The sequence below is a fragment of the Myotis brandtii genome, unplaced genomic scaffold, assembly GCF_000412655.1.
Source record: "Myotis brandtii unplaced genomic scaffold, ASM41265v1 scaffold154, whole genome shotgun sequence".
Taxonomy (NCBI): Eukaryota; Metazoa; Chordata; class Mammalia; order Chiroptera; family Vespertilionidae; genus Myotis; species Myotis brandtii.
The window spans coordinates 3,081,311-3,097,688 of NW_005355584.1; the positions used below are offsets into that span (position 1 = coordinate 3,081,311).

General features: G+C 35.2%; 1 protein-coding gene across 1 annotated transcript in view; it reads left to right on the forward strand.

Annotated features, from left to right (window-relative positions):
* CCDC102B (coiled-coil domain containing 102B) overlaps window positions 1–16,378 on the forward strand; it is a 149,234-nt gene that overhangs the window by 124,922 nt on the left and 7,934 nt on the right. Inside the window, exon 7 of the mRNA XM_005861557.2 lies at window positions 6,615–6,718. Coding sequence (XP_005861619.2) covers window positions 6,615–6,718 — 104 coding nt within the window. The remainder of the gene's footprint in view (window positions 1–6,614; window positions 6,719–16,378) is intronic.

The window sequence follows — 16,378 nt, forward strand, 5'->3', positions numbered from 1 at the left end:
ACCTAAAGCACAGCCATTGGGAAAATTATTCTGGTTTCTGGTTACAAAGATGACAATAAAATCTTTGGGGGAATTATTGCTTGAGATCATTGGGAATGAAATTTAGAGCAAACTGTCTCCAGGTTTCCAAAAATGGGAATCTCTGAAATCTGAACCTGTATCATTCTTTATAGAATTACCCAGTCAAACCAATTCACTTATAATCAAACATACCTTTTGCTGTTAAGAGTTTAATGTGCTGATTGAGTTGTCCAGGTGACATATAGTCATTATTTTCAGTAATTATTTTCATTAACCCTATGTCTACAATTACTTTGCTAAGTTAGCTCATTAGAAAAGTTAGTTTATACACTTCAAAGGTCAATAAATTATTTCAGTAATTCATGTATCCATTGCTAGCTTCTTTGACATTTCTTAATTATCCAGTAAAACTACTTACTTTAAATGTAAGTACTTGAGTTTCAGTAGTGGGCACACATTGCAATATACAGATCTTGTATCATAGAAATCTACATCTGAAACCTATATTATCCTATTAACCAATGTCACCCCAATACATTTAATAAAAAAAGAAAGTATCAGATAGAAATTTAATAGCTAGTTTAACAAAAGCGTGCAAGTCAATGACATATGTATAAAAGAGGCCAGTATGGACACTAATAAAAAATAATTTTGGTAAATCACAACTACAAGACCACAGAACATTTATATTCTGTTAAGATCACATTTTAATTTGGACTACCTTAGTCATAATTACTTGGAGTCACTGAATCTAAATCATCCAATAATTTCCATTTAAGTAGTAAATAAGATATTATAAATAAATAATTATTACATTGGAAAATAATAGGATCATGTAACACAAACTATATACTTGGCAAAATTTCAAAAGGCAACCACTTTCCATCACCAAGAATTTTTAGCAAAATGTGCCTGTTAACTTTGCTGAATTTATTTTTCCAGGGAAAGAGTACATTTTGGTGTAATCTTTGATATAATTGTTTAGAATATTTCAATTCCAATTATAAGTATTTTCCAAAAGCTAGTCTTAATTATTTGAAGTTGGCCAGCTGTCATATGTACTCATTTCTTTCAAAGGCTCTGTGTCACGTGAATCGGGTTGAGGGAATTTGTGAGCAGGAAACTTACCTGAATGTGTGCCATCATTCCTCATTAGCTTAATCACATCCCAAGCTGGACAGATTAGAAAGACACCGAGTGTGGATGCCCTGGAGCAGAATCAGAGCAGATTGGCCAGAAGAACTTGCCAGAACACCTGATGCTCAACATGTCACTTCAGTTTCTGGGACAGAAATCGGTCCTGTTCATCTGCTAATGGAAAGATGTGTCAAAACTGATTATCAACCGTTTCCAGTTAGATTTCGATACAGATTTGTAATACAAATCACTTGGGATTTATGTGCTGCTATTTACAATGTCTAACAGGCTTTTCTAGTCTTGTTTTCCTTATTTTTTCTTTTGTTTTGAAAATGTCTATAATTTTAGAGAGAGGGAAATGGAGAGAGAGAGAAATACATCAATTTGTTGTTCCACTTATTATGCATTCATTGGTTGCTTCTTGTTTGGGCCCTGACCGTGAGTCAAACCTGCAACCTTGGCATATCAGGTGACACTCTAACCAACTGAGCTACTCTGCCAGGGCATTATTTTCCTTATTGTTTCAATGATAGAAATTAATATTTTCCAGGAATTGTAGCTGCAGTCTTTTTAGCTGAAGTCATTGCCTCTATATCACCAAGGCTTACAACTATAGCTTGGACCTTGTTATGCTGCCAGATTGATCAGATTATAGATATGGCAATATATATTTTTTTGAATCATAGATTTTTGGGAATCTACTCACATTTTTGCCAGACTGCCTGGGGCCTTACCAGAGTAGTAATAGGAATAAAGAAATTATTTGAACTTACAGTAAATATTGAGCTGGATTTACCTGACATAAAAATGTTTTAGGATACTACTGATATAGAACTTTAAAAATTACACCCTACTTTCTTGGCAAAACTGTTAACAAAAGTGGAAGGACATTTGTTACTTTAGCCTATCTGGCATCCACTTATTTAAAAAAACAAACATGCAAACAGTATTGCAAACATGTGAAATCTATACATGAATTAAATGTAAAGCCCTTAAACATGAGCTTTCATTCCAGTGGCAAAAGACCAAGACAGTTCATATATAAATCATCTAACTCTTAGAAAGAAAACATATCAGCATTCTTGCTTTGGGTGCCATTTACATTATTAAATATGGTGCTTGGCCTCAGATTTAAGTACATGAAAGACGTGAAAGAAAATTAATCACTTAGATATCTGGTGAGAGCTAGAGACAGAAAATGACCACTAAAATTTAGTTGGATGAATTGATAAATGTAAGGAGCCGGTATACTGGGGTACTTAAGGAAAGCTCCATCCTTCTGTCCAGGGTACCTGTGTTTTCTACTCAGAGTGTTACAAGGACTGGCTGCATCAGTATCACTTAGGACCCTGGGGAAATGCAAAAGTCCTGAGCAGCACCAGAAGCATTATTTGCACCTTGGACACTTTTTATTGCACCCAAACCATACTTAAAATTAGTTTAAAAGTATATTTATTTCTTACTACAAACTTTACAAAGTCATGGCACAGATTTAGAAAAATCAACAGCTAGAAATTTCCACCAGTATTTCGGTATTATTTTTTAAAATAATTTTGCATAAGAGATGTTATGCACTACTCACAATGTTGTAAGGATTTTTCTTAAATAACATTTTAAATGTCTGCAGAATGTTCCATCAGAGTGATGGACTATAATTAAATAATACTTGTAGTGACCATTCAGGTCAATTCGACTTTGTCATGATCATACTAAAAATTATTGTACAGGAAGAGCTTATATGTGTCTCTGATATTTTTTTCTGATATTTTTTCAGATATTTCAATACATGATGAATAAAAGACCATGAATGTTAATTAAGACTTGTGATATATACATCTCTACTCCACTTTTGACCTTAATAAAATAACATCTACTTATTTTAAGTATTATACTCTATTCAAACTATAATGTATTTCATATAGTTCAACCAAAATATTCCTTAAATATGTAATAGTACCTGTCCGTGATGAAGCTTTCCAAATAGTCATCATATATCCCATATAGTGTTCATATATTAAAATCCATAATGATAGAATTGAAGCTGAAACATTATAAATTGAAGAAAAAGTGTAAAAGACACTGTTATTCATAATTAGATCCTATAGGAGCAGTCCTTGCAACTGATACTGTCATGCCAAATAAATATCTACTTGAAAAATCCACTTAAGAAAGAAGAAATATAAAAGTCTTTGAAGTAAATCAAATAAAATGGAGTGTGAAACTTCTAATAAATTATACTTCATTGAGAGACTTCAGGAATGACTTACAAAATGTAAAATGTACCATGTTCATAGACAAAAAAAAATTTCAAAATGGTATCAAATGTACTTAAGTTACAGAATGAAATTCTAAGCTAAATACAAATAGGGTTGTTCATGGGATTTACTAAGCTATTTTTAAAATTATGAAGAATCAAGAATATTCTCGATATTTCTGAGGAAAAGAGCTGCTGGGAAAAGGGAGTTTGGCCTGTGTTAAATCAGGATTTACAATGAAGGCTCTAGGAATTCAGTGTGAAAGATCAAATATTAATCCCCACAGTAGAACATATAAGCAGACTTTATAGAAGAAACTTTATACATGGAATATATAAAATTTTAATATGACAGATTGATATGTCAGATCAATAGGGGAATAACTTATTCAATATATGTTCCTATTAAAATGTGTGTCTATATAGAAAAAATAAAATTGGTATTTACTTCATATATAAAAATTAACTGCAGCTTGATTCAGGACTTAAGTGACAAATGGAAAACTATTAAATTTTAGTTGAAAATACAGATTATTTCTCTGAACTTTGATTAGGGAAGTATTTTTAACATTATTAAATACATCCCAACTATAAGATAAAATATTGATAAATTTTATTTAATAAAATAAGCATTCAAAGAGCTCTTAAATAAGTATAAAAATAAGTTATGAATTTCATATATACTTGGTGAAGATATTTGGAACACATAATTGACCAAAGGTTAGTATCAAGATTGTAACATTAACATGGACAAAAATTTTTTTTAAAAGGAAAGCTCCTAGAAGAATGAGCAGAAGACCTAAATAGGCACAAAAGAAAAACACTAGGCCAACAAAAATGTAGAGGTATCAAAAACCATTATTAATTAGGGATTGGCCAGAGTTTTAATATCTCACAACATTGAGTGTTGGCAAAGCTGTGCTCAAACAGATCCCTTCTAATTGTCTTTGGGAGGCAAATTAGTGGAGAATTTTGGGCATTATCTTGTAAAATTAAACATCAACAAAGGATAACCTGGCAATTGTCCTCCTAGGTGTATCTCAAGAGAATACTTTGCATCAGGATACATATGCAAGAATGTTCAGAGCAGCATAAGGCTGCAAACAATCTAATACTCATGGACAGGAGGGTGGCATGATATCCTGGCTTATTCATGCAATATTATAATGTAGTAGAGGCCCGATGCACGAAGATTTGCACAAGAATAGGCCTTCCTTCCCCTGGCTGCTGGCACTGCCTTTGCTCCAGCCAGAGCCACCTTTCTGCCTTCGCTCCCCATTGCTCCAGCCGGGAGCTGCGTTTCCACCTTCGTTCCAGCCAGTAGCCGCCTTCTACCTTCCCTGCTGCCAGAGGCCTGGAGTGGCCAGGGAGGAACGCCTGCATCGTCCCCATGGCAACAACGCAAGCGTCCTGGCCCGGCTGCTGTCATCTTTGTTGCATCAATTTGCATATTCCCTTCTTATTGGCTGTGGGCACCGCCATCTTTGTTGCAAAGTGATGGTCAGTTTGCATATTCCATCTTTATTAGATAGGATAACAGACGACAAACTACATTGAGATGCCAATATAGATGTCTTAGCAATTGAATTTAAATAGCAAGTGTCAGAAGATTACATATAGTATGATACCCACAATACCCATTTTTTATGTTTAAGTAAAAAAACACATAAAAAATACATTTAAAAATATATATTTGCCCCAATATACTATACTATACATATATACACATACCAACACACTTGGAATATACTAGGTGTATCGGTTAATAATGGAGGATTTTGTAATCAAAGAAAACATGATAATTTCAAGAGAAACATCAAAAGTGCTTTATTCAAAGTAATGTCCATCGCCAGCTACACATTTCCCCATCTTTCAGGTAATCTGTGGATACTGTCCCAATAGAACTTTTCTTGTTTTGAGGCAAACCATTCAGAGACCTAATGGCACATTTTGGTCATTTCACAATCAAAGAGTGGTTCAAATTGATTATTTGTTTTCGGTAGCGATCAGTATTAATGGTTTCACCTGCTTTTAGAAGCTCATAATACACCACACCTTCCTGATCCCACCAAACGCAGAGCATTGTCTTCTTTCTGAAGAGATTTGGCCTTGCAATCGATGTTGATGGTTGACCTGGATCAACCCATAATTTTGTGCATTTGGGATTTTCAAAATAAATCCACTTTTCATCGCCAGTCACAATTCGATGGAAAAAAGACTTTCTTTCATGCTTTTGAAGCAACATTTTACTGATAACTTTTCGGTTTTCCATTTGTCTTTCGTTCAGTTGATGTGGCACCCATTTTCCTTCCTCTAAAATCTTTCCCTTTGCTTCTAAATGATCGGACATTGTTTGCTGAGCAACATTTAATCTTTCTGCAAGTTGTTTTTGAGTTTGACACGCAACTTCATCCGATAATGCTTGTAATTGTTGGTCTTCAACCTTTTTTGGACGTTTTTTGTCTTTCACATCAAAATCATCACTTTTAAAGCACTTAAACCAGCATTCACAAGTATCTTGAGATGGAGCATGTTCACCATAAGCTTCCCAAAGTATATAATAACTTTTTCTTCAAAATAAAGTAATGAATTAATACTTTCCACAAATGCTCTTTTTTTGGCACAGAATTCGACATGTGTAAGCATAAAAATATCTATGATGTTAACACCTTCAGCAAATTTGACATATGAAGTTTTGAAGCTTGTTGTTAATAGAACAAAATAGCATACATATCAAATCACATATATATCAACATATGTGTAACTCCAACTATTGAAAAAAATCCGCATTAACTGGTATACCTAGTATATACAGATGGATAAACACACATATGCTATGCTTAAATATATATCAACACACACATAAATACATATGTATATTAATACGATATGTTTTCAAAATCATGAGAATAATAAGCACAAGTTTTGAGACAGTGACTCAGGAAGAGGAGCAATGGGGTGCAGGGGAGGCAGTGCCTGGATAGAAAAGATGTCAAATATTCTAGAGTCCGTGTAGATGTTTATTTTATTATTGAATATATGCATTCATTATATTATTGAAAAATAAATGCATATTTTCATCTATTCATGCATACATACAAAAGAAACTTATGCATGATACTGTACCATGCAAAAAATTGAGAAATCCTTTTAAAAACAAGTTCTATCATTTTAAGTCAAGCATTTTCTACTTTGCTTTCAGCTTGATGATGTCCTGAATCAGATCCGTAAGCTCCAGAAATCTCTGGATGAACAGAAAGAAGTCAATGAAAACTTGGAAACTGAACTCAGGCACTTACAGAACAGGTAATTATTTCACAAAATGTGTTCAATTCAAGTTTGGGACCTTAGAAAAGAAACTCTTGGTATATTTTTTTAAATCCTTCTCTTAAATATCAATAACACTATTTTCATTAACTAGAAATATTAATGAAAGAAGTTTACAATCAATACCTGAATCAATAGACATCTAGCTCTTACTATTTTTTGTAATAGATGTGGAATACTATAGTAAAGACAATTTGAATATTCAAAAACAACTCCAGTTCTAAAAGTTATAGACTTTCTGAAAGGCAGTTGGAGCTGCCAGAATACATTTCACAGAAAACAGAATTATATCTGCAAGAAAAATGAACTTGTAAGCCATACAGTTTGCTGGGTAGTTGATAAAAGAATCAGTGTATTAAGTAAAAGTAATGGTTTGAGTAACATAGATTTGTGTAAATGTGTGTTTTATCTAAGTGATTGAGGTGACATTGAGAAATGTTTTCACCCTAGAGAGGTAACAATGAATGTGGTATAATTCTTGATACAAAGCAAACATGGGCAGCGGTGTCAAACATTATGATTTGTATTATAAGGAAACTGAAAGGACAAGGCAAGATTTGCACTCAAATTTATACAAATATTCTCAGGAAAGTAAGAGATTGCCTGTGATTGAAGCTTAGATAAAGCCACAAGCAGTCTAGGCAACGAAGAGGGCTTTTGACTTTTTTCTGGGTAGACATTTGCAGCAAAACCACAGAAAAGCCCACAGCATTGGACAGTAGTATCTTGGTATAAATCAGGCTGCAATAAAGCTGTGATTTCCCTCTGAGTTAAATGAACAAAGCCAAGTATAAAATTGTACTTAGAGGAATAGTTCTTGAAGATCTTTGGATATAGTGTGGAATACTGCTTCTTATTTAAGTTTAGATTTTAAGATAAAGAAATTTACATTAGAAAGGCACTATATAAACTTACATCTAGCTATTTGCAAGTGGAGCCAACTTGTAAAATTTAATTCAGTTAAAAATATACCTGGTCTTCCTCAACACCCCCCTCCCCATTAATTAGTGGGAGAAATGAAAACCTACTAATTGATTAATGAATAAAGCTTACTTTATATGAGAAATAAACTTGTCTCTTTCTAAAAGGCTCATCATTCACTGAGCCTTTCCTATTGCCCCTGTTTCTTTCTCTGACTTGGAGGAAGGTCTGAAGAATAGGAATCAGAAGACTGGGGGCAAATAGACCAGCTGCTGGCCTTTCACTCGTTGAGTGTGCACTGCTGAATGCGTTTGCTAGTCTGTATGGGAATGCCTAGTCTATGTTCCGATGATGAAATGTGAACTCGCTTATTATTGCTTAATATTCCTTTTGCTGAACTGGCTCCATCTCCAGCCGTGGGCAAACTACGGCCCGCGGGCCGGATTCGGCCCGTTTGAAATGAATAAAACTAAAAAAAAAAAAAAGACCGTACCCTTTTATGTAATGATGTTTACTTTGAATTTATATTAGTTCACACAAACACTCCATCCATGCTTTTGTTCCGGCCCTCCGGTCCAGTTTAAGAACCCATTGTGGCCCTCGAGTCAAAAAGTTTGCCCACCCCTGACTGTTTCCATTGGAGCCTCAGTTGTCTCCCATCCCATCCCCTACAAAGCAACTGACTGAGGGATACACCCAGCTAGAACCTTCAGTGTGGACCCTGGGAGGGGCTCTCCTCTCAGCCACAAATGAGAACTGAGATCAGCATTGAGAAGCTAAATGCACCTTCCTCTACCTAATCATGCTTCTTTGCTTTTCGGTGGCTATGCCACACGTTGGTGTGGGGCAGTGAAATGCATCTTCCTCCCAAGATACCAAATACAGGTGAAAAACAAGTCTCTCCCTGTATCTAGCCTTCAATACCAGACTTGCCCATCTCTAGACATAAAGGGACCCACAAAAGACCCTGAATAGTCAAAGCAACTTTGAGAAAAGAGGAACAAAGTTGGAGTTATCACACTACCTGATATAAAACTATACTGTAAGGCTGTAGTAATCAAAACAGCATGGTACTAGCATAAAAGCAGACATAAATCAAGGGAACAGAATAGAGAGTCCACTAAAAACCCTCATTTGTATGGTCAATTAAACTATGACAAAGGAGGCAAGAATATACAATGGGATAAAGACAGTCTCTTTAATAAATGGTGTTGAGAAAACTGGGCAGATACATAAAAAAAATGAAAAGTTTCTTACATCATATACAAAAGTAAACTCAAAATTGATTAGACTAAAATGAAAAGTCCAAAACCATAAAACTCCTAGAAGAAAACATAGGCAGTAAACTCTTTGACATCACTTATAGCAGTGTTTTTTGGATATGTCTCCATAGGCAAGGGAAACAAAAGAAAAAAATAAAAGGGACAACATCACTAAAAAGTTTTCACACAGTGAAGGAAACCAACAAAAGGAAAAGACAAACTACTGACTGGAAGAAGATATTTGCCAGTAATACAACTGAAAAGGTGTTATTATTCAAAATATAGAAGGAAATCATACAACTTACTACCAAAAAGACAAACAATCTAGTTAAAAATTGGGCAGGGGACCTGAACAGACATTCTCCAAAATAGATGCACAAATGGCCAATAGACATATAAAAAGATGCTCAACATCACTGATCATCAGGGAACTTATAGTTTATATTGAATCTAAAAAAAATATTGCAATAGGGAAATTGAATATTTTATGTAAAATGTGAAGCAATATACACAGGAAATAATTTGCCTTTGGTTATTCTCATGTTTTTAATACCTATCTTATGACATGACTTTTACAGAGGTTAAAAAAATATATTCAAGAAAGGAGCTGTTAGACAGTGGATTTTAAATCAGGCTGTTGAAAATATGGTCTTGTCTCCACATCTCAAGAGGAACTGTTACACAGACTTTGAAGATGAGTGCAGAGCTATCATATTCATTGTGCACATTTCACTCCAAAATGCAAAGGCCTTCCTTCGGTGCCCTGGCCTGGCCCTAGCTTATTTCTAGGAACAGAAATGGGATTGATATGGGAAACAAAATAATCTCCAAAGCATTCTTGCCTTGGTTGGTGCACAGCTCTCCTCACTGTGGATGAACGTTGGGCACATCACACCAGATGGGGTGGAAAGCTTGAGAATGATTATTTTTTATTTTAATAAGTTTTTATCTGTTAACAGACCCATTTCTAAATCATTACCTATTTTTATTTACTTCCGTATTTGTCTCTGTGCCCATCATTTCCTTTATACTACTTTTATTACTCGGTAAATTAATTCCCAATGAACAATGGTATGTGATAAACTAATTGGGAGTGAATTCCTACTTAGGCATAGCCCTGTCATCTTGGAATTTCTATTTTCCAACATTCCTAAATTCCTTGCCTTTATATTTTGTGCTTAAATACCTGGTATGTCACTCAAAATTTAATAAAATAACATTATTCATAGTAAAAAATTTTAGTCCTTCAGTTTTAATTCAAGCTTTTTCTTGTTTTATTTAAAATCATCTTTGTGTTTTATAGATGCCATATTTTTAGAGCTCTGCAGATATTGAGTAAATATTTACTTTTATTCTGATTTTTTTCTTGTTTCTTCCCAGTTACAATGTTCTTGTTTGTTGGTTTCAACCTTTACTATTCTCATTCTCTGGCTTCACACAGGATGGGTAAATGCTCTCAGGTGAACCTCAGCTTTCTCTGAGGCTGTCATCTCTTGCTTCATTTCTAGGCCATGATTTCTACTGGGATTGTGGGAAACTATTTTCTTCTTCTCAGAAGCTTTGGCTCCCAAACAGCCTCAGAATTCAGCAGTGTTTTGGGAAAGCTGGCCTTCAGGTCTTGAATTTGTCATTCCAGTTCCCTGTGGTCGCTGAAGTAGAGCTCATTTCCTCTCCCAGCCCCACCCAAACAGTGGTCTGTGCCTGAGTCAAGCCATCATAGAACTGGCATCTTCTCCAGGAAAATCATAGAAAATGACTGGTGGCCATCAGCTCACATCCAAATGGTTCTCTCATCTCTGCAGTTTTAGTCCTCTAGTTCTGTTGCACCTACATGTTTCAAAAATATGATATTGCAATTTGGCCATTTATTTTCTAGTGGTTGGCAGTAGCCTTGTCCTGAGGTAGGCTATTTTTTCTTATTTTGAAGCAGAGGTCCCATCAATTGAATTTAAAATTATATGATGCCACTTTTTTTTTTAAGTTACAAAATGTAGTTTTCATATTCTGATTTCATCCTCATAGGATTATTCGGTCTACTGATCTAAGTAGGAGTGTGAAATGTCATTTTGGATTTTTTTTTTTTGTTCCCTTAGTAGCTATTCATTGGAAGATATTAGAGTCCCTCAGCTGTAGAAAACCAGATGGTTGTGGAATACTCAACAGTTGCTGCTGCAACCGTGTATTGTGTAGCAGATACTGGAAAATTCTTATACTGGTGAGTGGCAGGGGGAAAGCTCTCTGCTCTCGGTCCCTATCTACTCAAGTTCTATCTCTCTCCCCACCATGGAGACTTCGAGCCAGGCAACCGACCAACACTATGCCCTTAAATTCACCAGATGCTCAGGATCAGTAGGGCATTTTTGGAATAAAAGCCACAGTGAGGCACACACCATTTCCGTAAGGCATTCACAGGTGGCTGAGCTAGGACCTGTTAGGGGAACCAACATCCCCCACAAAGCAGGACTACATCTTTTCCCATAAAATCTGCCCCGTCCATCAACATGTGGTCACTCCCTGGTTATCACTCCAATGATTCTGATAGAAATTAAAATATGAGAAGCCCTCTTGGAGTCGCCCATGTGTGCCCACAATGCTATAGTAATTATTACAGAGATGGGGCCTGAGGAGGAGAGCAGAAGTAGGGTAGGGGGCAGGGGCAGCAGAGGGTCTGTGCTCAAATTGCCCTCTTCCATATTTCCAGATTCACTCCTGGGCCTCTTTTACACAGAATATAAATGGGTGTTACTTTGAGTCAATCCGAGAGTTTTGTCTTTGAGAAAAGGGTTTAAAATATTTAAAAAAGTGTCATAAATAAAAAATTAGTAAGCTTTCTATTCTTCCTTGCCTGTGTATGTTTGATGTTGTCTGTTCTTTGTTCTCCTCTAAGGCTTACACTGTGCAGGGCTTACTGCTTCCAGTTTCTCCTCTACAACTCGCTTTGGGAGCTTAAGACTGATTTTGTTTCTACTAACAGTCATTTCAGTTATTTTTAAATGGTTGAATTTCTTAATGGCATCTCTGTAATTAAGGTTAGGAATACAATTCCATTTTAAATATCCCACAGATGAATTGTTCATCTTTATATTTGCCTTTGTTCTTCCTGCCCTTCTAAAAATACACAAGTAAAAGTTGGAGATAAAAATGTATAATTTTAAGTAAATTTTGTTTTATCCTGACTTTGTTGATAATTGTCAATGCTTTAGATTTCAATCAGTGATTAATCATTTTTGATCGTCATAAATGGTCAACCCACACCACAATTTCCATATTATTGAATTCCTAAATGGATGACACCGTTGAGGGGGGAGGGTAGTTCCTTGAGTACATTTAAACTTCTAGTAAGGGTCATAATCCCAGCTCATATTTATTAATTTATATAGTGAGAATTAGACTCAAATTAGTATTTTTTTACCATAAAAATTTTTTATTGAATGTATTGGGGTGACACTGTTTTGCAAAGCCATAATGAAACCTGTGTGCAGTTGAAAGCATCATTTGCACACTGCGTCGTGCACCCATCACCACAAGCAAAATCTCATTCCACCCCCTTCACCCCCAGTGCCTTCTATTCTCTCCAAGCATTTTAAACATTTAGTTTTTTCCCCCTTTGAATTATGAAAGAGCTTTTCAAGTTTGTTAAATTTTTATTGCTACTAGTACTCTGATTCAAGACAACTTTAAAATCTATTTTATGGGCTTTCTTTTATCTCTTCTATAATGCCTCATGCCTCCATCATAAAGGCCATTTCATGTTGTACCTTGTGGGAGATGCCTAACAGAATTGAACACGCATTCAATTTCAAAATTTAAGTTTTCTTGGAATGTTTATTCTGACTTCCTTTCCTTTTATCATATTTTTCTGTAATCAAATATCCTTGCTGTTCATTTTCTTCCATTAACTGTTTTGATTATTTATTTAAATTTTCTTATATGAAGAGACATATATTCAGATTAAATTACCTTCATTTAATAAATTAATTTTCTAAAACTGTTGTAGAATTCATAACTTGTGGTCCTAATGGAATAGAGAAAACATGACTAGCTCAAACTTACAACAGAAATGAGTTACCTTGACAATTTAGACAGTGAGTCATAGGGACTAGGAATAAGAATAAAATTTGTTCCAGCTGTTGATTTCAAGCAATGAGAACCATAGCAATTTGGCAGTTAGTCACATTTGAAATGCTCTGACACCTTCCTATTAAAATACCTATTACACATTGAAAAATCTTAAAACGTTTCAGCAGCAGTGGAAAACCATACGCTGTCATTTTTTGGTTGGGAGAGAGCATAGCATTTATGTCAGGAGGCATCAGGACCTGCCTGCCCACCTCAAGCATGATCTGGTCTTTGGTTTTCCTTCTCTCTAGTTCTGGTCCACATATTAGTATGTTCCTATTTTGTCCTACTTTAATTTCTCTTCATCCTTTATTTCAGAGGAGTATGCATTTGGTTGGCAGCTTAAATCACTAAATGAATGGTTTCCTCTTTCCACCTTTGCTCTCTATCATTTCCTGCCAAATTCTCCCTTCTTGTTCCAACAGGAACTCTTGGCAAGGAAGAAAAAGAATATGAACTACTTCAGGATATATAGCAAAGATAATCGACTTTAGACCTATGTGTTAAAAAGGCTTTCTGCTTGGCCCGATAGTGGTATGCTTTATTCCACAATTTCTATACTATTTTGTAATCCAAGTTCAGTACTTTGTCTCACCTAGCCACAAATTTATGAAGTTATGAAAAGATAGGTCACTGCTAACATGTTTCTTTATGGTCTAAAATTGTGCTGCAGTAGTTTTAGGTCATTTAAATGTCACTTGGAATATAATACAGTCATTGCCAATACAGAATGATTAATAAAACACTGTAATAAATTCTATTAAAAATACAGAAAATATGTTTAGTGGGCAAAATAATTGCTAGTTCCTAAAACTTTCCTTGTGGCTTCTACAGAGGATTACATAATCAGATTTGCATTACTAAGAATATTAAGTGTTCTCTAAAAATGAGCTGACCCACTCTCTTCTACTCAGTCTCCAGTATTGAAAATTAAATTCTCGAACATGAGTAGGTAATAGAAATATAATGAGAGCCAAATATTAGCCATGTAAAAAAAGAAATTGATGAAAATGACTGTAACAATATAGTATATTTAGTCCAACATATTATCAATATGCAATAAATATAAAAAATGAGATAAGCAAATAAATGGAAAGATATTCTATGTGCATGAATTAGACAAAATAATTGTTAAAATATCCATATAACCCAAAGCAAGCTACAGATTCAATGCAACTCGTGTCAAAATTCTAGTAGCATTTTTCACACAAATAGAAAAACAAACCCTAAATTTTTAAGTTATCGTAAAAGGGTCTGAATAGCCAACAAATCTGCAATTACATACTCTCTGATTTTAAACTATATTACAAAGCTATTGTAATGAAAACAGTGTGATGTTGGCCAAAAAAGACACACAGATCAATGGAACAGAAATAAACCCACACATATATGGTCAATTAATTTAAAACAAAGGAACCAAAAATGTGAAATGAGAAAAAATGTCTCTTCAATAAATAGTGTTGGGAAAACTGGACCTGCAAAAGAATGAAAAGGGACGACTAAAATGAACTCCAAATGACTGAAAGGTTGGAATATAATTCCTAAAACCATAAAACTAGGAGAAAATATAGGTAGTAACTCCTAGACATTGGTCTTGATGATATTTTGGATCTGATTTCTAAAGCAAAGGCAACAATAGCAAAAATAAAGAAGCATGGCTACATCAAACTAAAAATTTTCTGCACAGCAAAAAGTATCATCAACAAAAGAAAAGCCAACCTACTAAAATAGCGGTTCTCAACCTGTGGGTCGCGACCCCTTTGGCAGTCGAACGACCCTTTCACAGGGGTCGCCTAAGACCATCCTGCATATCAGATATTTACATTACGATTCATAATAGTAGCAACATTACAGTTATGAAGTAGCAACGAAAATAATTTTATGGTTGGGTCACAACATGAGAAACTGTATTTAAAGGGCCAGAAGGCTGAGAACCACTGTACTAAATGGAAAAATATTTGAAAGTCTTATATATAATAAGGCTTTAATATCCAAAATATGTAAAGTGAATATATAACTCAATAGCAAAAATATTCTAAACAATCCAACTTAAAAATGGGCAGAAGATCTGAATAGACAATTTTCCAAAGAAGACATACAGATGGCCAACAGACACATGAAAAGATGCTGAACGTAACTAATCTTCAGGAAAAATGCTAATCAAAACCAGAATGAGCTATCACCTCACACTAGTTAGAATGGTAATTATCAAGAGGACAATAAATAAATTTCGGTGAGAATGTGGAAAAAAGGGGAACCCTTACACACTATTGGTGAGAATGTAAATTGGTGCAGCCACTATGGAAAAAGAGTACCAACAATCCTCGAAAATTTAAAGTACAGTAGAACTACCATATGATCCAGCAATTGTATTTCTGGGTATTTATCCAAAGGAACAAAACACTAATTTGAAAAGATATCTGCCACCCCATGTTCATGGCAGCATTATTGACAATGGCCAAGACAGGGAAAACCTAAATGTATATTGATAGATGACGGGATAAATAAATATAAATATTTAGCCACAAAAAAATAAAATCTTGCCTTTTGTAATGACATGGATGAACTTTAAAGGCATTTTGCTATGTGACATAAGTCAGAGAAGACAAATACCATATGATGTCACTTACATGTGGACTTTAAAAAAAAAAAAAAAGACAAGCTCATGGTTGCCAGAGGAGGGGGATGGTTAGTAGAGGGTGGGTGAAATGGGTGAAGGGGATCAAAAAGTACCAACTTCCACTTATAAAGTGAGTAAGTCCTGGAGATGTGATATGCAGCATGGTGACTATAGTTAATAATGCTATGTTGTATACCTGAAAGCTGCTAACAGAGAAAATCTTAAAAGTTCTCATCACAAGAAAAAATAAATTTTTATAACTGTGTATAATGACAGATGTGAACTAGATTGTGGTGATCACTATGCAATATATACAAATATTGAACCATCTGTATACTGCACTGTATACTCACTACCCAAAGTCTAGTCTCCTTCTGTCATCATATATGTTCCTTTATTATTATTACTAGAGGCCCGGTGCATGGATTCGTGCAATAGTGGGGTCACTTGGCCTGGCCTCTGGGGATCGGGCTGAAACCAGCTTTCTGACATCCTCGGAGCAGTCCCGGATTGCAAGAGGGTGGTTCTCGGGTGATGCACCCGGAATCAGGCTCCCTCCTCTCTGGTTCCGGGTGCATCACCTGAGAACCGCAGCTGCCAAGTCACCGCAGCTCAGCAGCTCCTGTGTTGAGTGTCTGCTCCCTGGTGGTCAATGTGCATCATAGCTACTGGTCACATGGTCACTTAGGCATATGCATATATGTATATATATATATA